General features: G+C 44.4%; 1 protein-coding gene across 2 annotated transcripts in view; it reads right to left on the bottom strand.

The window, feature by feature from the left end:
• Positions 1-22,354, bottom strand: part of AQR (aquarius intron-binding spliceosomal factor) — a 144,289-nt gene extending 121,935 nt beyond the window's left edge. For both annotated transcript variants that reach the window (XM_040332262.1, XM_040332263.1), the window contains exons 1-9: positions 22,178-22,354; positions 15,420-15,476; positions 11,980-12,020; positions 11,755-11,790; positions 9,604-9,724; positions 5,423-5,566; positions 3,532-3,600; positions 3,279-3,379; positions 2,379-2,455 (exon numbers count right to left, since the gene is read on the bottom strand). In XM_040332262.1, coding sequence (XP_040188196.1) covers positions 2,379-2,455; positions 3,279-3,379; positions 3,532-3,600; positions 5,423-5,566; positions 9,604-9,724; positions 11,755-11,790; positions 11,980-12,020; positions 15,420-15,476; positions 22,178-22,264 — 733 coding nt within the window. In that variant the 5' untranslated portion in view covers positions 22,265-22,354. The remainder of the gene's footprint in view (positions 1-2,378; positions 2,456-3,278; positions 3,380-3,531; positions 3,601-5,422; positions 5,567-9,603; positions 9,725-11,754; positions 11,791-11,979; positions 12,021-15,419; positions 15,477-22,177) is intronic.
• Between the last annotated feature and the right edge of the window lie 791 nt (positions 22,355-23,145).

Below are 23,145 nucleotides of genomic sequence, written 5' to 3'. Positions count from 1 at the left end.
AGTGTCTTTTGCAACTTTCTGTGTTATCTCAAGCTGGAGAATAAACAAAAGATGTTGCGAGTGGCATGGGCTATCTTAACAAAATCAGATAGACCTGTTTCAGAGCAAAATAGAAAGCAATGCTGGTTCTGTATCGAACTAGCAAAGAAACTATGGCAGTTTTCAATATAGAAAACTTCAGCTGATCTATGTCAGATAGAAACCGGTGAATAGGATGTGAACTTGTTTTCGGTTGCCTCTCTGCCAATGCAGAGAATATAGCTGGAGAAAGCGTCGTGCCCGGACAAAAAGACATGGTCATTTCTGTGTGTATTTCTGGCAGATCAAAGAATATTTTTCTGTACTCCCAGAAAACCTTCCCCTGTCAGAATCACTTTTGAATTCTTTGCACACATGTCAAATGCACATTTTAGGCATGAATATTCGTGAAAATTATAACATTTTCTGAAAGCAGGGGTACTGGGGAATAAAATGGTGGTAAATATGATTGTTTATGTCATTTTACCTCAGTATAACGGTTTATCAAATGCATATTTTCAGTAAAACGTAAAAGTAACATTTTATTTAAATTAATTTAATTCACACAAACGCAATATATTATTACACATTGAAAACAAAAAAAGTAAAAACATAAAACAAAAAAAAAAAGGACAAGTTGCGTAAATAGACACCCAACATTGTGTTTACAGGTAAAACTGCAACAAACGTGTCCACAATTTAAAAGCCTTTAGGCTGCATTCACACCTGAACGCAGCGTATTGTACCGCGATAAATTGCTGCGTTTTGTTCCGCGATTTGCCGCGACAAAACGCGACGTTTTTTAGCCTACAATACGTCGGAGAGGTTATGAAAACATTGTCGGCTATGCCGAACCCGTCTGAAGAAAAGGGCCCGGGACTTGTTTTGAGCTTCAGGCGTACGGCGTTTCGGCGTGGAGATGTGAACCATCTCCATAGCCGACAATGTTAAATCACCCCTCCAGCGTATTGCAGGCTGCAATAGCGTTGGGCTTCGGGCGTAAAAACACCTAGATGTGAATGGAGCCTTACAGGTCATTAGTTTAGGGCCCAGTCGCACTATACGCAGTTACCTGCGTTTGTTTCCATGAGGTAACTGCAATGTCACACAGAAAACAATAGTTTTTAGTGAGGGGAGATTTACTAAAACTTGTGCATGCAGAATCTGGTGCAGCTGTTCAAAGTAACCAATCAGCTTCTAGGTTATATTTTCAAAGCTTAACTGGATAAGCTAGAAGCCGATTGGTTACTATGCACAGATTTACCAGATTCTGTATGCTCCAGTTTTAGTGAATCTCCCCCTGTGTGTCATGTTCAGAAAAGAAAGCAGCGTTTCAGAGCTATGCAATATTATGCAACATGTGTGCCTAATATCACACCGCTCTGCGTGACCCACATGTCACCACACAACAAGAGCAGCACACTGTGTTGCTGTGCAGTGATACTTTGTACACTTCATATAAATTCCTGTTAAAAAAAAGGGGGGGAGGAGCTGTGTGATGTGATAAATCTCACAGCACTGCAGCCCCAAATGCTGTACAGGCAGAAGTGGTTTAGGCTGCATGGTAATGTGAATGGACCCTTAGGGGCTGATTTACTAAAACTAAAGAGTGCAAAATCTGGAGCAGCTCTGCATAGAAACCAATCAGCCTTCAGGTTATTGTCAAAGCTTAACAGAACAAGCTGAAGTTGGTGCATGCACAGCTGCACCAGATTTTGCACTCTCCCGTTTTATCAAATAAACCCTTTAGTGTTAACAATGAAGGACCTTAGAATTATTGCTCCTACTCTGGTGTGCATGCCGATATGCAACATGTAGCACAATCGTCATTTTCCTAAGTAGCTGCACCCAATGCAAGCATTTACATATGTGAATGTACGTGGGAAAATAATTAGTTAAGCAACACATGTCACTTCCAGGTTCTTTTACCAGAGGGAGGATGAGCAAACAGGTGTTCGCTGAGCTCCCTCCACCCCCACAGTGCCTGTCCCAGGCCAACAGGTGGGACAGCAGACCCCAGGACACATGGCAGGAGGTTGTTAGTTCCTGGACCAGTGGAAGTGATCAGTCTTTGGAGCCACCTAAATCATTTCCAACAGAAAGTCAAATGTTGGCTGTGAAAATACACGCGCATTCCTTAGTGTGTGTAAATGTCACCGCTGATGCAAGCATTACCTGGGTGGCAGCAAAAGGGTTAAAGGGATAGAACATGAGAAAATGTGCAAGTATTGTACATGTTTTTTTTTTTTTTTTTACTTTGTCCTGAAAAAAACTCTTTCAAAGCTGGCCACACACACACCTCATGTCATCCAGTTCAGCCCGGAATCTAATTTTATTTCCTCTAAAAAGTTGTGAGTTACCTGTTGCTTGAATTGACGTGAGCACAGATAAGAACTTCTGTATAAGCTTCCGCAGAAATATTCTTTCCTGCTTGGCCCTGCAGAGCAAGAGAAATAGGACAATGAAGTCAATACACAAATAGAAACAAAAAAGACTCTAGAAGCTCAAGTCACTTTTTATTAATCATATACAGTAAAACCTTGGTTTGCGAGCATAATTCCTTCCAGAAACATGCTTGTAATCCAAAGCACTTGTATATCAAAGCATTTTTTTACAGGGTATAAAAGAGAAGAGAGGCACCACTAAGTGTAGCAATAAGTTGCTAAATGTTGTACCTTCATTTAGACCTGGTTCACACTGGGGCGACACAACAGGCGGCTCAGTCGCCAGATGTGTCGGGTCCCATTCAATGCAATGGAACCGTTCTAATAGGAGCGACGCAAGTCGCTCCGACTTAGAAAAAAGGTTCCTGTAGTATTTCGGGGGCGGCTCGGGGAGATCTGCATCGACTTCTATACAGAAGTCGTTTTGCGAATCGCCTCTGAAGTCATCCTCAGGACGACATGCAGAGTGGCCCCCGAAGTCGTGCCGCCTATGTGTGAACCGACTCTAAATGTAACCATATTGCTACACTTAGAGGCTCCTCTCTTCTTTTTTTATACTCAGTTGTGACATGACGCTGCCCTTATATCAAGACATCGCTTGTATACCAAGGCAAAATGTATTAAAACATTTTGCATGTCTTGCAATACGCTCTCAAACCAAGTTACTCTCAAACCAAGGTTTTACTGTACCATTGTTAAAGGTAAATCACAAAATTCTATGCTATAGGAAGAGTATTCATTAAGAATTAAATCTTGACAGGGTTACAAAACACTGAACTATTTCCAGGTTATGACATTTTTTTAGATATTACATACATCTCTTGTGCCTTTGGGTCCATCTTGTCATCATTCTTCTTAATGAGGTTCCAGAACTTTCTAAGCTTTTGTTTTTTTTTAAGTTCCTGCTCCAGACGAGCCTAGAATTTAGAAGTCAGTGGTCAATACAACATTGCAATAACTTCATGTACAAGTTTTCCCCCCGTGTTGAAATGCATAAAAAGTCCACCAACATCCTTTGCCGCTATCAAACTATTTTTATATAAATGACCAAAAAGGTATGAAAGCTTACTGGCTGCAGACAGGACCACATGGGCAGGGATATGAGCTGCTGGATTTGTCCACGAATTAGGTCAACCTCCTGCAAAGGAATAGGAAATCTCAATATATTCTGGTCTGAAACTTAAGAGCAGAGATCTTAAAGGAAAACCATTTACAGTAAACACATTAGGATTATTTAATGTTGAATTCTAATGCCGCGTACACACGACCGGTTTTCTCCGACGAGAAAACTGCCATTTTTTAGGTTGGTCGGGAAAACCGGTAATGCGTATGCCCCATAGCAGTTTTCCAGACGAGAAAACTGCCCGCAAAAAAATTAGAACCTGCTCTATTTTTTCCCGTCGTGTTCCCCGTCAGTCTTTTTCTCATTGGGAAAACCGCTCCTGTGTATGCTTTTCCGAGAGGAAAAAAACACGCATGCTCAGAATCAAGTATGAGACGAGAGCGCTCCTTCTAGTAAAACTAGCGTTTGTAATGGAGATAGCACATTTTTCGCGCTGTAACAGACTGAAAAAGCACAAGGCTGAAAAGCGCAAATCGTCTCCCACCAAACTTTAACTAACACAAGGATCAGCAAAAGCAGCCCAAAGGGTGGCGCCATTTGAATGGAACGTCCCCTTTGTAGTGCCGTCGTACGTGTTGGACATCTCCACGCTTTGATTGAGCGTTTTTTTGACTGAACGTGTGTATGCAAGGCAGGCTTGAGAGGAATCACGTTGGGTTTTCGCATGTCAGGAAATCGTGTGTACAGGGCATTAGAGTAGAAGATAATGTAGCAATCATATTGGCAGGATTTACCCCTCTAGTCTACGCTATGGGTGAAGACTAGTAACAAATAGCATAAAGGATAAGAACACCATTACATTAAAAATAAATTCACATCTTTTTTTCCCCCCAGGTAAAACAAATGTGCATTTATTATCTTTTAAAACAGAAGTCTGGAAAGCATTGCACACACAACCAGCAGATCGTGGGTGCAATGTCAGACTCCTCCACACACGGCCTATAGCTCTGTTGGTATGGGCTGTCATTGCAGGGCTGTAGGCAGTGTGAATGAACTACAGGCAGGCTGGTAAGCACGCCTGCAGTTCATTTAAAGTACAAGTACTTCTGCTGTGGTGTTAACTGTACTTGTAGTTTATTCATTCAAAGCAAACTGTGAATGAATGACGTGGCTGTGTGGACAGAGGGACAGAGCCACGCACAGCTGAGCTACTTTTCAAGAGTGACAACGAGTGCAGGGAAAGGAACCCACCATCAAAGGGTGGGGGTGCAGGAACATGTTACACCCTAAAAATGGGTGGAAAACATAAAATATTCCAAAAGTGAGCTTATCCTTTAGAAAACTAAAGATACAAAATTCCCCACTTTATCAGCAACAACATATTTGCCTTGTTAGGATATAACCTGTTGCAGAGAAGGGATTAGAGAACAGCTCATTGTTCCATTTAAACATGTATAGTTTCTAAAAAGCATTCTCCTCTCTACATCCCAGTGGGGTGACGGAACTGTTATTGCTTTGCAAATTCATAGACAAAATCTAGGCAGAGGAGGTGTGTGTTTCAACGTACACAAACATTTGAGCTTGGTAGATCAGATATCAGTATTTCTTTCTTCTGCTACTATACTGGCTATGCTAGTTAGAATATTATCAAAGCAATGTCTGAAATGTGGCTTTTGGGGTTACTCCTATGAATAACAATAATAATCAAACAACATCTACCCAGTTGAAAAAATATTATATATATATATATATATATATATATATATATATATATATACATATACATATATATATACATACACACACACAAAAAAAAAAAAAAAAAAACTATACTGTATATATCATCTTTAACAGTAGACTAAACATATGTAACTCAATATAATATATAGACAGTTACTAGGCTGTTGAAGCAGTGATCCAGAAAAAGGAGGAGAATTGTGCGCTCTTGTAACGTGTAATCACTTTTTGATTCTTCTGCCACTGATGCCTCCATTATACTCTTGAAGAAGAAGGGGAAATGTTCTGGCTTCTTCTTGAAAGTCTGAAAATTGGAGAAAAAGATTGCAGATTTTACAACATCCACCATGGTTTTCTCTCAAACTGAATCAATACATCTAAATTTCTGACTTTTTATCTCTCAGCTCAAAAATCACTTAGAAGGGACAACCCATCTGTCATGTTTACCAATCAGGTGGCCATCTGTTAGGACAAAATTGGGCCATAGAGCATCAACTATCTGTAACTTCATAGACAGGCCTTGAAAAATTTGAGAGCCAGGTCTAGTCAAGTCACCTATTAAGGTTAGATTTTTAATTTTTTTTGCTCTGGTTAGCTACCGTGTTTCCCCGAAAATAAGCCCTACCCCGAAAATAAGACCTAGCATGATTATCAAGGAGGGCTGCAATATAAGCCCCACCCCGAAAATAAGCCCTAGTAACGTTCATTAAAAAACTGTAAAATTCATATAAGGTGCAGTGTGTGTCTCCCTTTGTAACTGTATTTAATACGGTAATCCCATTTTTACAGCCACTGCTCTGTCGGAGGTTTCTTTCTCCTCCCGGCTGACATCTGCAGCCCTTTGCTCTTCAGAGCTCGGAGCGGGCAGACGTCAGCAGGATCTCGGCTCTTCCCTCCTCCCAGCGACGTCTGCAGCCCCTCCCTCTTCAGAGCTCAGAGCAGGCTGACGTCAGCAGGGATCTCGGCTTTTCCCTCCATTTGGCTGATGTCTGGGGCCCCTCCCTTCTCAGAGCGGGCTGACGTCAGCAGGGATCTCAGAGCAGAGAAGAGAAGATCATGTGCGGGGCCCAGGGGATCTGTTAGAAAGGTACTGTATCTCTGAAAACTGTTGCAAAGGGAGACACACTGCCAGTATACACACTTATACCAGTACCGTATAATCTTTTTATTAAAACCGATTACATAATTTTAAGCCAGATGTTTTTTTTTCAAATGATGTCAAAATACTGACCTGACTGGGGGAGAGGGAGAGAAGACAGGGGACACAGGAATATTTTATTGATTTAATCCAGGATAAATGACACAGCACCAAGCACAAGCACTGTACTTTAAAGGAACAGAATACAGGCATACCCCACTTTTAAGTACACAATGGGGTTTATTTACTAAAGCTGGAAAGTGCAAAATCAGGCTCACTTCTGCATAAAAACCAATGAGCTTCCAGGTTTTATTAGCAAAGCTTAAATAAACAAGCTGGGGTAAGAAGTTCATTGGTTTCTGTGCAGAAGTGAGCCTGATTTTGCACTTCCCAGCTTTAGTAAATAAACCCCATTGCATACTTAAAAGTAGGGTAGGGTAGAGTAGGGTAGAGTTACAACCACTTTTAAGATTGTCATTTTACATGCCGTGAATAACTAAGACATCCCCTGAAAGTAAGCCCTAGTGTGTTTTTTGTAGGCAAAATTAATATAAGACCCGGTCTTATTTTCAGGGAAACACGGAAGCAAGGTGAGAATTGGCTCCCACGAAAGTTCTTAGAACAGGAAACTACATACAAAAAAAAAGAAGAAGAATAGGCGCCCTAATGCAGCTTCTCTTTAGAAATGCCAAACAGTGATTAAAGGAACACTAAAAGGCACATTTTTTAAATAACAAACATGTTATACCTACCTCCCCTCTGCAGCTCGTTTTGCACAGAGTGGCCCTGAACCTGGTCTTCTGGGGTCCCTCGGCAGCTGTCTCGGCTCCTACCCGCAAGGACTTTCCACCTTAATGCGAGCTCTCTCGCATGGTGGTTAGTTCTTGCGGGCGCGCTCTCGTGATATAGCCGCTCACTGTATCACTCAGCCCCCTGTGCACCGCGTCATTGGATGGGATTGACAGCAGAGCAACCAATGAATGAGCAGAGAACCCCGGCCGAGGGTCAGGTAAGTAAACGGGAAGGGGGGGGGGGGTGCAAATCCTCGTTTATTTTCACCTTAATGCATAGAATGCATTAAAGTGAAAAAATAATAATTTTACAACCCCTTTAACCCCTAGTAACGTTCATTAAAAAACTGTAAAATTCATATAAGGTGCAGTGTGTGTCTCCCTTTGTAACTGTATTTAATACGGTAATCCCATTTTTACAGCCACTGCTCTGTCGGAGGTTTCTTTCTCCTCCCGGCTGACATCTGCAGCCCTTTGCTCTTCAGAGCTCGGAGCGGGCAGACGTCAGCAGGATCTCGGCTCTTCCCTCCTCCCAGCAAAGTCTGCGGCCCCTCCCTCTTCAGAGCTCAGAGCAGGCTGACGTCAGCAGGGATCTCGGCTTTTCCCTACATTTGGCTGACGTCTGGGGCAGCTGTCTCGGCAGCTGTCTCGGCTCCTACCCGCAAGGACTTTCCACCTTAATGCGAGCTCTCTCGCATGGTGGTTAGTTCTTGCGGGCGCGCTCTCGTGATATAGCCGCTCACTGTATCACTCAGCCCCCTGTGCACCGCGTCATTGGATGGGATTGACAGCAGAGCAACCAATGAATGAGCAGAGAACCCCGGCCGAGGGTCAGGTAAGTAAATGGGAAGGGGGGGGGGGGGGGGGGGGGTGCAAATCCTCGTTTATTTTCACCTTAATGCATAGAATGCATTAAAGTGAAAAAATAATAATTTTACAACCCCTTTAACTCGGTTGCAGATTGTGCTGCAGGATCGAACAAAGTTTCAGCCAAATTCTTTATTTTAGTTTAGAAAGAGTTTGCAAGACATGCAACTTCTATCAGGTCTTCGTGACAGAAGTACTAACCCTTCTCCATTCTATCTAAAAATATAAAATAGAGCTGGGCTTTAAAACAACCCTTTAACTAAAAACTCAAACAGAAATAAGCATGCTACTTGTACAGAATATAGAAAATACTTACTATACCTCTCCAGCTATCTATGCGCGAAGATGAAAAGGAACTACCAACTGAGGTCTCTTCAGAAACCAACACTTTTCAGTGTGTAGACCTCCTGTGTCACTTCCGCACTCACCGATTCCTCCCAATGACCCCTACATTACTACAGGACACATGTATGTACTGATGTAGAGGTTAATAAAAGGAACAAATGAGCACACAGTGGGACACTCCCAGAATTTTTTTTTGTAGTGACCTTCATCAGCAATTCCCCTTCATCACAGCAGTATAGGAGGCGGCAGAGGTAAGTATTTACCATCTTCACTACAGGGAACATGCACCTCCTCTTGGATTTTAGGGACAGGGTTGCTTTAAGATAAATGGCACAGACAGGCTGACATAACTGGACCCATACAATATTTGATCCCCTGCTGATTTTGTACGTTTGCCCACTGACAAAGAAATGATTCGTCTATAATTTTAATGGTAGGTTTAATTTAACAGTGAGAGACAAAATAACAAAAATATCCAGAAAAACACATTTAAAAAAAAAAGTTATACATTTATTAGAATTGTAATGAGTGAAATAAGTATTTGATCCTCTATCAAAATCAGCAAGATTTCTGGCTCCCAGGTGTCTCCTATACAAGTATATACACAAACACACACAGTGGAACCTCGGAGTAACACGGTTAACGAGCATTTTGAAAGACGAGCAACTTTTTTTTTTTTTATTCTGAGTCGAGTCGAGTTATGTCTCGCAAAATGAGCAGAATTCAAGCTAATGGGGCCTGCAGTACCACCTTTGGCCAAAGGTGCGGGGGCGCCGGAGCCGATCGGAGCCAATTGGAAATACTCCGTTCCCGGGTGTTTCCGAGGTCAGCCGAGCTGTCCCCGGGCCTTTCCGAGTGTTCCCGAGGCTCTTTGGCGCCCCCCCACCTCTGGCCACATGCAGTATAGCATGACATTGAAGTCAATGCGGAACAAATTATTTTAATTTCCAGTAACTTCTATGGGGAAACTCGCTTTGATATGCAAGTACTTTGGATTATGAGCATTCTCCTGGAACGGATTATGCTCGTAATCCGAGGTTCCACTGTAAATATATCATCAAGCTACCAATATCGAATATACATTATTCCGATTCTTATTGCCATTTATCTTTCAAACTGCCTTGGCTACTCTAGTGGTAATGCTCCACAAACGGCTAAAAGACTATAAAAGTCCTGAAAGTAGAAATATGAAAGGCCTACCTCCCAAGCAGGAACGTTTTCACGGAATTTTTCATTCACCATACAGCAAATAGACATCACGTAAGCTTTACTGGACACTTCTGCAGAGTAATTCACCCACAAGTAGTTCTCAAGGTACTGGCTATATTAAATAAGAAAAAAATGCATTTAATATGCTTTCAACACACATGCGGACTAAAGATGGGCTTGGGCATGTGTGAAATCCCACACCCCCAAATACCGCCAGGAAGCTGACATTGCACGCCCTCTAATCACAGGCAGAGAGACATTTCTTGATCTGTGTAGCCGATGTCTCACTGCCTGTGATCAGCGCTGTGCAATGTCGGCTTCCTGGCAGGATCGGTCAGAAGGTCAGTCTACAAATCATCTACTAGTAGTACTTTCAGACAGATTTTTGGCAGCCCCATTAATTTTCTCAGGATATGTCTTCTTTAACCACTTAAGGACCGGACCAATATGCTGCCTAAAGACCCAAGGTGTTTTTACAGTTCGGGACTGCGTCGCTTTAACAGACAATTGCGCGGTCGTGCGACGTGGCTCCCAAACAAAATTGGCGTCCTTTTTTCCCCACAAATAGAGCTTTCTTTCGGTGGTATTTGATCACCTTGGCGGTTTTTATTTTTTGCGCGATAAACAAAAATAGAGCGACAATTTTGAAAAAAATGCAATATTTTTTACTTTTTGCTATAATAAATATCCCCCCAAAACATATATAAAAAATATTTTTTTCCTCAGTTTAGGCCGATACGTATTCTTGTACCTATTTTTGGTAAAAAAAATCACAATAAGCGTTTATCGATTGGTTTGCGCAAAATTTATAGCGTTTACAAAATAGGGGATAGTTTTATTGCATTTTTATTAATTTTTTTTTTTTTTTACTACTAATGGCGGCGATCAGCAATTTTTTTCGTGACTGCGACATTATGGCGGACACTTCGGACAATTTTGACACATTTTTGGGACCATTGTCATTTTCACAGCAAAAAATGCATTTAAATTGCATTGTTTATTGTGAAAATGACAGTTGCAGTTTGCCACAGGTGGCGCTGTAGGATTTAGCGTACACTTAGTGTGTGTTTACAACTGTAGGGGGGTGTGGCTGTAGGAATGACGTCATCGATCGAGTCTCCCCTATAAAGGGGATCACTCGATCGATGCAGCGCCATAGTGAAGCACGGGGAAGCCGTGTTTACATACGGCTCTCCCCGTTCTTCAGCTCCGGGGAGCGATCGCGACGGAGCGGCTATAAACAAATAGCCACGCCGTCGTTCCGGATCGCTCCCCCGAGGGAACCCGACCGCCGCGTGTAGCGGGGGGGGTCCCGATCGGACCCCCGACCCACGTCTAGGCAGGGACGTACAGCTACGCCAATGTGCCTGTAAGTGCCATTCTGCCGACGTATATGTACATGCGGCGGTCGGGAAGTGGTTAAATTGATATCTGGCAAACAAGCAGAGAGACAGAAAATGAATGTGCCACATACATCATGTGTACATTGACACCCAGGTCTGCAACAAGTCAAAGAACAACTAAAGGCACTTTTTTTTAGCTCTGGATAATGTAGAGGGATTAGAACACCTGTCAGTTTCAATGCTGCCTGTGCCCCTGTTAGGGAGACTCACGCTCTCTATTTGTTCTCTTTACTCTCATCACTAAAAGTGAAAGAAAATTTCAGATTTTGGACTTCCCCAGAACAAGAAAAGGAGAAAATCTTCCAATGGGGACATGAGTTCTGGGGACACCTCAAATTTCTCTCACTTCTTGATTGGCAATGGGACAGAAAGTGAAGAAAAATCTCTTCAATGGGACGCAGATGGGGAAAAAACAAAAAACTGTCAGGGGTTATAACCCTCCCTTGCTCTGATCAAAATGGAAAAAAGTTTTACCTTTAGTTCTACCTTGATAAATACACTCGTGACACACGATGCCCAGAGCACTATGGATTTTCGAAAAAGAGTACAACAAAAGTAATTTACTTTTAAACTCTCTAATAAAACTTCAGATTTACTTAAAAAGGAAGAGAGGAGTAGTGAAAGGATGTGCGACTGAACCATAAAAAGAAAAAACGCAAAGCAAGGAAGGGTCACGTCTCTTCTGTGGCAGTCCATTAACCTGGCTATGGACTTCACAAGGCATAGTCAATAAACTCACCTAAACTCCAACAGCATTATCTTCCTTATTGCAAACCTGTAAAGATAAAAACAGTTGTTTACTTTAAAAAATAAAATAAAAATAAAAGTCACAAATGTGCATATAAAAAAAAAAAAACAAAAAAAAAAAAAAGAAGATAACACCAGCCGTTAAAGAAAATACAAAGTTTACACAAAAACGTTATGTTCAGTTTGCTTTATACAATGACAAAAAAAAACACCTTACTTTGACTTCACAATTTCTTTGGAGTAAACATCTTCTATCACCTAGGAAATATTCAGAAAATATCAATTAAAAATCATATATTAGAATATAATTAAATAAAACAAAATCACTGTACATTTCATTGTCGGACGAGCATCCTGGAAAACCGGAGCGGTCAGTTTTTTGTGTACCACTTGCTTACTGGGCACTTAAACCCCCCCCCCCCCCCCCCTCCTGCCCAGACCTATTTTCAGCGCTCTCTTTGAATGACAATTGCACGGTCATAAAACTTTGTACCCAAATGAAATATTTTTATAATTTTTTCCCCACAAATAGAACTTTATTTTCGTGGTATTTGATTACCTCTGCGTTTTTATTTTTTGTTAAAAAAAAAAAAGAAAAAAAGAAAATATATATTTTGTTATACAATTTAGCAAACAGGTTTTCTCCTTCATTGATGTACGCTGATGAGGCTGCACTGATAGGTAACACAGAGGTGGCACAGATGGGTGGCACTGAGAAGTGGCAGTGATAGGCACTGATCAGCACTGGTAGGTTACACTGATAGGCAGCACTGCTCAGTGGCACTGATTGGCACGACTGGTGGGCATTGATAGGTGGCACTTGTGGGCACTGGCAGGCGGTAATTATGGGCACAGATAAGGCAGAATTGCCTCCATCCTCTTCGGGACCAATGTCCCTTGCCCATAAGCCGATGTTCGGCTTTTTTTTCTCCTTGTACTGTCAGCGTGAGGATAAAAAAAAAAACATTACCGAGCTTTTGTTTATATCACATGATCAGCGTCATTGGCTGACAGAGAGAGAGACTTGTAAAGCGCAACACATGCGAACTGAATCGCCTCTGGGCGCTGTATCCATTTCATGGGTAAGAAACCCCTTGACCTCAGAAGAGATTGGTTTTAATCTTTCTCCTGAAGGCCAAGTGGTCCGACTCCAGTCGGATGGTGGTTGGTAGTGCATTCCACAGCCGAGGTCCCTGGACTACAAATTATCGATCTCCTTTGGACTTGTATCTGGCTTTGGGTATCTGGAGGAGGTTTTGATTGGTGGATCGCAGAATGCGATTGGGGTTATGGGCTTTTATTTTTTCGCATAGATTGACAGCTGATCACGTGGGTAAGGGGCCAGGATCGGCCCCTTACTCGGATCTGTGATCACCCAAATCTCAGGGACTCGGTGATCACAGGGCACGTGGGGCGCGTGCAAAGGGGAGGCCGTCTATTGACGGCCTCCTGGAAACTCAGGTCCGTGCTGTAGCCGTCATTCGGCTATAGCGCGGACGTCAAGTGGTTAAGAGATATTACAAAAGAATAACAGCATACGGAGAAATAGTACTGCATTATTACAACAACTTAAGAGAAATGGACTTTTAAATATGAGGTACTTACCAGTGTCTGGAGTCCATTGATGTCTTCCCACAACCGTTTCTTACTTCCATTGTAATTTCTTAAATGGAAGCCGACTGCGACTTCCTGAGGAATCACAGCCAGCTTCCCACTGTGTGTGAGATCGCACGGTGCTGTGGGACAGGACCTTTGCGTGTCCCAGGAAGCTGCGGGGGGGGGGGGGGGACATGCATGCCATTCACTCCTAGGTAAGGACTGAGGAATGGGGGCAGGTACCTGCCCAAAAAGGTACCAGCTCCCTTGTGTTAAAAAATAAAAATAAAAAAGTCGAAAGGGATGGGGAGGGGGGTCTGAATAAATGGAACATTCACTTTTGAGTGAAGGTCCGCTTTAAGAGTGGACATTCAGATTCTAACAAATGACGTTCCTGACTAGTTCTCTTTAAACCAGCAACATGTAAAAATAAAATTAATAAATGACAAAAGCAAATGAGTATTTAAATCATCTTAAACCTTAGGCCTCGTACACACGACTGGATCTATCCGCTGGAACTGATCCGCGGATCAGTTCCAGCGGACAAATCCGGTCGTCTTTACTGCCTAGTGGATATTTATCCGCAGAGATTCCTCGGGCCGAACCATTTCAAGCGGATAAACATTTCGGCGGACCGTTTCCAGCGGAGATCCCCTCGTGTGTACGGGGCCTTAGCCTTAACACCCAAATGGTTGTCTGGGTGTCAGGGGAGCTTCTCCATCTTTGTATACACCTTATGACAAAGGAATAAGCCTGCCATCACATATGATCCTCTCTGACTGCTACCTCCCTCAAGACCTGCAGACTGGGAATATCAAGAAACTTAAAAGTTTCTGAACTTCTGCTTTTGTTACACTTTGGCCCAAACAAACTATGTCCCTCACTAACATGTAAAGCTGCTGGATGTGCTGTATGTAGCCGAGGCTACATACAGCACTGTGACTTCCTGTCTCATACCCAGAGCACAATAGAGTCTGAGCGGTGCTCAGCCATTCACAGAAAGCAATGTAATCTAGTAATGAATACAAAGCTTCCTCTGATTGGCCTCGGCTCGCACTCAGAACACAGTGCTATATGCTGTATATAGCCTCAGCTACATAGTTTATACAGCACATCCAGCGGCCTCACATGTAAATGAAGGACATAGTTTGTTATGGCCAGTGAAACAAAAGCTGGAGTCCAGCAGGGACCAGACAGATTTTGATCCATGTATGGGGGGACAGTAGTTGTACAGAAGTCAGTCTACCTGTTGGATAATTGCCACTCAATCAGCTCTCCCAGCTATGGCTAGCTATAGTCCGGCAGCGGTGATCAGTGAATTCTGATGGTGGGGAAGTCTCCCTGCTGTCAGAACACAAATCTCAGCATAAAATCGGGTCATTTTTTATTTTTTTTCATTCAATGAAAAAAATTACTAATGTATGGACTGTCGTAGACATGAGATTATTGTCTCTATCTGGCCATAAACAGGTGATCAGGAGACAGATCCAACCGGCACCAAATTGTTAATATTGACAGACTTAAAGCGGTTCTCCACCCTAAAGTGGAGTCCCGCTGATCGGAACCCTCCCCCCCTCCGGTGTCACATTTGACACCTTTCAGGGGGGAGGGGGGTGCAGATACCTGTCTAAAGACAGGTATTTGCACCCACTTCCGGCCCGGCATTCACGGGCAAAAGACGGGCATTCCGTCACATCCCGTCGCCCCCCCATTGTGTGCTGGGAACACTCGGCTCCCAGTACACAGCGGGAGCCAATCGGCGGGCGCGGCGCGACTCGCGCATGCGCCGTAGGGAACCGGGCAGTGAAGCCGCAGCGCTTCACTTCCTGGTTCCCTCAGCGTGGATGGCGGGGGGAGCAGCAGAGAGACGAGCGATCGCTCGTCCTCTGCTGCGATCGGCGCTGGACTCCAGGACAGGTAAGTGTCCTAATATTAAAAGTCAGCAGCTGCAGTATTTGTACCTGCTGGCTTTTAATATTTTTTTCCCATGGCACATCCGCTTTAAAGATTACAAAAATCTATGCAATTTCTATAAACAATACAAACAATTGAGACCTTTACCTTTGGATCAAATGGCAGCTTTTTCTTTGAATGTGGAGCCCAGTATGATTTTGCCAACTGAAAAAAAAAAAAGAAAAAAAAACAAAGAAAGATTACATACACATTGTAATCAGCACTTGCATTTATATTTTATTCTATCCACATGCAGTATGCCTCAATGTAATCCTCTGATTGCACAAAACTACACATATCTGATGGAATCCCACACAACAATGGAAAGAAGAGGCGACAGAAAATTTTAGGACCGCTTTTTATTTTCTTTTAACCAGTTGAGTACCATCCCGTAATACCCCTTTATTATCAAGTCATATGTTAGTTTTTACCACTGTGATAGTTGGACAGACAGTTACAGTCCTGCAGCACTGTACCCAAATTAATTGATTTCTTTCTTCAGACATATAGAGCTTCATTTTGGTGAGATTTACTTACTGTTATTTTTTCCCCCACTATAGAAACCAAAAACACTATACATTTCTCAAGGTCTCAAAATGGTTTAGATTGAAACAGTATATACACTGCAGCAGAAAAAGAGCAGGCCTCAGGGCTATGTAATGCACAGAACAGCTTGAAGGATTTAGTGTTCAGGAGTTAGCGCCCTCTTATGGTGGTCAGTGGTGTGGTGAGTACCCCCCTTTAAATGTTGGGGGATCAGTAGTGAGTGCGCCATTATGTTGGTAGTGAGTGCCATTTCCTCCATAACATTGGTGATCAGTGTGCCGCTTTAACGTCCACATGCCTTCAGTGTGCCCCTTTGCTTTGCTTAGTGGTGATCAGTGTGCCTCCATTTTGTTGGTGGACACTGGCAGCAGTTTTACTAAAAAAGGACCACACAGGAGAAGCTTCCACTGCAGAATAATGAAGAGGATCAGTGGCAGAGGAGGAAGGGGGCAGGCTCTCAGATGTAAGCAGAAGCTGCGTTTACATTTGTAATGACTGTGATTGGCCATTACAATGATCTCAAGGCACAGAGCCACTCCGATTGGCTCTGTGTCAGTGTCAATGCATTGTTAATGACACCCCCATTTCAGCTTGCATATCGCAGTGTGAACTGTTCGGACATGATTTAGATCACATAGGTGTGAACACCCATGCGATCCGATGCTGGTGCGGACCAAAAAAAAAGCATCATGTGCGAGTAAAGTTTGAATGTGATGCAATTTCAGCCATACTATCTGTAAGGCTAAAATCGCATCACACGGACATCGCGTGCGAATCACATGCAACGATGGAGCACAGATGAACCAGTGACGGATGTAGCACAGATGGGCACATATGCATGGATGAGCCAGGGATGGATGTTACATGGATGAGCCAGGGATGGATGTTACATGGATGAGCCAGGGATGGATTTTACATGGATGAGCCAGGGATGGATGTTACATGGATGAGCCAGGGATGGATTTTACATGGATGAGCCAGGGATGGGCACAGATCAGCACTGTGGGCACTCCAGAGACAGCCCACAGCGCTGGTGCACCCTTCTCTCTCCTCGCACACTGTACCGATCAGTGCGAGGAGAGGGGAGGAGCTGCACCGGACAAGCTCCGGTTTGTTGACAAGTGATCGCTCCATCATTGGACGGAGCGATCACATGGTAAAGGGCCGCTGTCATTGGCCATTTACCCCGTTTCGTCACGCGGCGGGTCCGAGGGACCCGACGGTCACGGACATTTCCAGGTGCACGCCCCAGGGCGTGCGATTTTGTGAAGACCTCCATGGACGCCCTCCCAGAATAAGCTGACTGCGCTGTAGCCGTCTTTCGGCTATGCCCTGGTCGGCATGTGGTTAAAGGACAAGTTCACTTATGGTAACATGTTACACCAGTATTTAGGGTGTAAGTGGGCAGGGGATCCTCTACCCGCATCTATTGTCACATTGTGACAACAGCCTACAGCACAGTTTTTTTACCTTAACCACTTGGCCACTGCGCTACAGCTCTCCAGTTCTGGGAGGGAGTTCTGGACGTGCATAAAAACCCAGTGGTGATTAAATACCACCAATAGAAAGCTCTCTCTCAACAACTTCATATGGGTATAGTGTTGCATGATTGTACAATTGTCATTCAAAATGTGCCAGTGCATTGAAGTGGTTAATACATAAAATACATTAAGGTAAAAAAGAAAAAACCTTCAGGCTTTATAAGCATTTTTATTTATAGAGCACAAAAACAACAACAAAACTGCAACAAATTCCATGTTGTGATTTTCCAGTTTCTGGCACACAAATCCTCCTCAGCCACTACACTACGTTGTTTATTTGATGCATCACGTGTGTGCCAACAAATGTTGTGAAAAACACAATTTGGGGTTTTGCACCAGAACAGTAATAGAGTAATAGAGGGGAAATCTTCCAATGAGGACGCCTCGGGATTCCCTCACTTTGGAAGGATTTCCTCTCACTTCCGGGTTTGGCTATGGGACAGGAAGGGAAATCTCCTCAATGAGACGCAAACAAAACTGACAGGAGTTATTACTCTCCCTTGCTCTATCCAAAAATAACATTTTAGTTCAATTCAACCTTGTATAATAGATTTGGAACACAGGATGCTCAGAGCACTATGGACTTTCTAAGGCCCCTTTCACACTGGGGCGGGAGGTGCGGTAAAGCGCCGCTATTTTTAGCAGTGCTTTCCCGCTAATTTCGCAGCACTATTCGGCGCAATGCCGGCTTGTATGGCCGCGCTGTACCATTGATTTCAATGGGCGGGAGCAGTATACACACACCGCTCCAAAGATGCGGCTAGCAGGACTTTTTTTCCCCGTCCTGCTAGCGCACTCTCTGGGCTTTCACACTGGAGAAACAGCAGCCGCTGTTTCAGGTCAGTTTGCAGGAGCTATTTTTAGCGCAATAACGCCTGCAAACCGCTCCAGTGTGAAAGGGGTCTAAAAGAAAAGCACAACAGAAGTCATTTACTTTCTCTCTAGTAGGGGTGCAACGGATCAAAAAACTCACGGATCGGATCGATCCTCGGATCAGGAGTCACGGATCGGATCATTTTCGGATCAGCAAAAAAAAAAAAAAGACAAATCTTGTTACACCCACCAGAGTTTAATGCCGCGTACACACCATCGTTTTCTGCGATGGAAAAAAACGTCATTTTCAAAAACGTCAATTTAATTGACTGTGTGTGGGCAAAAACGTCGTTTTATGTCTTCTAAAAAACGACAGAAAAAAATTGAAGCATGCTTCAATTTTATGTGTCGTTTTTGGCCGACGTCGTTTTCTGTGTTCTAAACATTGACCGTGTGTACGTAAAAACGTCGATTTAAGCCCGCGCATGCTCAGAAGCAAGTTAGGAGACGGCAGCGCTCATTCATGTAAAACGACTGTTCAGAATGGAATCAGCACATTCGTTAAGGTGTTTTTCAGCTTATAGACAAGAAAACGAAATTTAAAGCACAGTCACTGAAAATCACGAATCGTATCTCACCAAACTTTTACTAACACGCAGCAACACGATATCAGCAAAAGAGGCCGTCTTCCGCATGGAAACGACCCTTTATAGTGACGTCGTGCGTGATTGACGGAACTGCGCTGTGCTAGAGCGTTGTGAAAAAGCGATGGTGTGTATGCTACGTCGTTGTTCAAATTGAAGTTTGAAAAATGACGTTTTTTTAAAGCACATAAAGCGTCGCATTTTTCCATCGCAGAAAACGATGGTGTGTACGCGGCATTAGATTTCACAGTTCTTCTCAACACAAAACAGAGCTTATGTGCTTAAATACAGTGTTTGGAAATCCGACGGACTGTTTATTGCTAATATGACAGAACACCTCTGGATTTCACATTTAAACAGTCCGTCAGATTTACAAATACTGTATTTAAGCGTATAAGCTCTGTTTTGTGTTGAAATAACTGCATCTCGCAATACTTATATGTGCAGCCAAGTGGAAGTCGCAGCCCCATGTACGAAAGTGGTGTCACCAGTTCCCTACTGTGACCTGAACTATCCCAATCATCAGATCCCTTTAGTGTCATTGATCGGCGGGCTGAGTGTTGTGTCTAGTGAAAATCCCCCCTACGTGCTCAGTCCATACAGATCCCCCCCGATCGCCTCCTCTCTCTTCTCTGGCAAGCAGCAGGACGGCGGGTGCGGCGGCGGCAGCGGCTCCCCGTGTGGACTCCTCAAGGTGCAGCATGGAGCTCATCGCTGGGCTGTTAGGAGTCAATGACATATTGAGCTCAAGTGCCCACAAACTTCCGAGGAGCAGCCTGCATCCCCTGCGCCGGGTGGACCTCGATGGCCGCCGCTTCGATAGCTAGGCCGAACCCGCGGCCTTTCCTATGGACCGGGAGGCCTGTGGATCGCCGTGTGTCCCGACCCGAAGGTGCTGATCCGTACGGATCAGTTGCACCCCTAGTGACAATACTTGATGTGTTCCCACTGTCATATGGCATTCTTGTGCCGCCCACAGTGCCTACACACCGTCACGGTTTTATCCACTTTCCTTCATCATTATATTTGACATGGAAGACAAAATGCTCCCATACAGGGAATTTAAATGACGCGGGGCATTCAAGCTCCTCCATTCGCCATGACCACGCTGTGTGTGGACTGAACATGCGCAAATTATTATTATTATTTTTGTTTTAGAAAACAATCCTCGGATCACGTGTGTGCGGTTCGGATCAATCTTTTTCGGTTCGGATCACGGATCAATGACGATCCGTTGCACCCCTACTCTCTAATAAAACTTCATACATAAAAAAAGAGAGAGGAGTAGTGAAAGGGATGTCAGTGGCCATCCGTGCCAGCATATCAGGGGCCACCCGTGCCAGCATAACAGGGGCCACCCGTGCCAGCATAACAGGGGCCACCCGTGCCAGCATAACAGGGGCCACCCGTGCCAGCATAACAGGGGCCACCCGTGCCAGCATAACAGGGGCCACCCGTGCCAGCATAACAGGGGCCACCCGTGCCAGCATAACAGGGGCCATCCGGGATGAGCTCCGGCATGTTTGCAAAGACCGCCAGGAAGTCGGCACTGCGCTGATCACAGGCAGGGAGACATTTTCCCAATCTTTGCAGCCGTGCATCGGGACAATGTCTCACTGCCTGTGATTAGCGCAGCACGGTGCCGACTTCTTGGCGGGCTCTGCACGTGGGCTGTGCGAACGCGCCGGAGCTCATCCTTAGTGCCCATTGGTGCAGCTTATCAATGAAGCATATCAGTGCAGGGAGGAAGCCACCACCTCCAATAGGCAGTACAGACTAAAGCAAGCAGGGACAGAAGTACAAGAGAACTACATAAGTTTTTGCCTGGAGCTCTACACATTTTCTGAAAGCGCATCAAAAGTCCTGCATGCCGCAAAAACGAGTGATGTAGGGCAGGGTTTAACAAAACCCAGTCGCCAGGTCGCAAATGCGACTAGAATTAGTGACCTGGCGCGGTACAGCTGGGGTATCCCGCGTCTCCGTGTGCCCCCACCTCCCCCGCCGCGCGATCGAATCGGGCCGACGGCTTTGCGGCCTTCTGCAGGCCTATAGTTCCTTCTGTGATCTGCCGCCATCTTGTGGTGACCATTGGTATGACAAGACAACCAGCAATGCCAATAGAGCTTCCCCTGTCTGTTTTCACTGCCATCTCCTTCCCTCCAATTAGAACCCCCAAACATTATATATATTTTTTAATCTAACACCCTAGAGAATAAAATGGCGGTCGTTGCAATACTTTCTGTCACACCATATTCACGCAGCAGTCTTACAAGCGCATTTTTTTTGTGGAAAAAATAAAACAAAAATGAATTATAAAGAAATAAGACTCCAGTAACGTTAGCCCAATTTTTTTTTATATTGTGAAAGATAATGTTACGCCGAGTAAATTGATACCCAACATGTCACCCTTCAAAATTGCGTCCGCTCGTGGAATGGCGACAAACTTTTACCCTTTAAAATCTCCATAGGCGACGTTTAAACAATTCTACAGGTTGCATGTTTTGAGATAGAGGAGGGCTAGAATTATTGCTCTCACTCTACCAATCACAGTGATGCCTCACGTGTGGTTTGAACACCGCTTTCATATGCGGGCGCTACTCACCTATGCGTTCGCTTCTGCGCGCGAGCTCGGCGGGGCGGCGCACGTTCCTGGCTCCTAACTTTTTTAGCTGGCTCCTAGATTCCAAGCAAATTTGTGAAGCCCTGATGTAGGGAAACCATGGGTAAGGTCCGGCCGCGCTGCAGTGTGGAAGCCGCCTAAAGAGATCCGTTTTGCTTTTGGACCTCATTCACACCCCAATGTGATCGCAGGCGGAACGCACGCGTGTGCTTGGTCACTTCTTTCGCACAGTCACACAACAAATCCATCAAAGTAGCCCACACAAAGTTTGACCTTTGCGCATTTTTGCTGTGCATTTCACCACGTTAGACATGCACACCTGCTTGTCACATGTGTGGTGTTAATAAAGCTGGGTTCACACTTGTGTGGGTCGGGAACGCTTACAAAATCTGGGGTGCTCCTGACCCGCAGGCTGGGCACACACGGGGGTACCATAGCTTCTCAGGGGCACCCAACACATCAGAAACCTGCCACGTTTTCGCACAAGCGAATAAAAAATCAGGAACTATGTTTCTGATGGAACGAACGCACACAGGACACAGAAGTGTGAACCGCGCTGGACAACTGAAAAGCGCACAAAACTACACAACTTTACACACGCTTACAAAACGCTATAGTGTAGTGTGAACAGCTCCTCAGTTGTAGATGAGTGCCCAGTGTGGAGAACCCCCCATAGAAGATCACACAGGGATCACACCTCACCTGGGTGACGAACTCGGCGTTCATCTGGGTGACTGTAGGGGTCGCCATTTTCCTGGCTGGCGGCTGTCCTCCCGGTCTGGTCTCCATGGTGACAGCTTCACAAACCTCGTGGACCACAGAACCATACAACCCGCTACAGCAGCACCGGAACCGCTTCCAGGGACGGAGGAAGTGACGTGATTACTGAGTGACAAAACATAGAGGAAGCGCAGCGTCAGAGTGTTGTGTCCTCAGGAAAGGCGCCATGTTTGTGGAGCCAGACGCTCGTGTGTTTTCATATAGATTGGCCCTCGTGCTATACTGTACCAGGATATAGAATGGGTACTACTGCGGTTTATTATTACTGACCCTCGAAAACGGCCAAGAGCACTGCCAGCACAAAATGCTGAGCCTTGTAGTTCCACAACTGCTGAATTATATTTGCCTCACCACCACATGAATCAAGCTGATCTCCGGACTTTTTCTTTCATTTTTGATACACAATAGTAACAGAGTAGCCCCTGTCAAGAATTTGTTTTTTTGTTTGCCATCTGTGTCCCTTTACTTCATGTGCTATCACCAAAACAGGAAGTGAGAGGAAATCCCTCCAAAGGGTGTGTCCCCTTTGGAAAATTCCCCTCTTCTGATGACAACCCAAAATTCAGGATTTTCTTTTACTTTCACTTTTGATCAGGACAAAAAGAGAAGGTGGATCTCCATAAGTGGGGCACAGACAGCCATCAAAACCCACAGGGGTTCTAATCCACTCTATCCAACAAAAAAAAAAATGTTGTGCCATTAGTTCTGCCAGTGCACTACTTTAAAGTATGCACTGCAACCGAATCGCATGGTACAAAGTACCATACAAACTAATTGCAATGTATTTTTAAAGTAGCGCACACCTTACTTTTGGTGCAGTGCATTTGCAACCTGCGTTTGGGGTGTCGTTAGCACTGAATTGACCCTTGCTGCAGAGCACAAGTTTAGTG

The sequence above is a fragment of the Rana temporaria genome, chromosome 13 (genome assembly GCF_905171775.1).
Source record: "Rana temporaria chromosome 13, aRanTem1.1, whole genome shotgun sequence".
Lineage (NCBI taxonomy): Eukaryota > Metazoa > Chordata > Amphibia > Anura > Ranidae > Rana > Rana temporaria.
The sequence above is the reverse complement of the archived record's forward strand: the minus strand, read 5'-3'. Positions and strand labels throughout refer to the sequence as shown.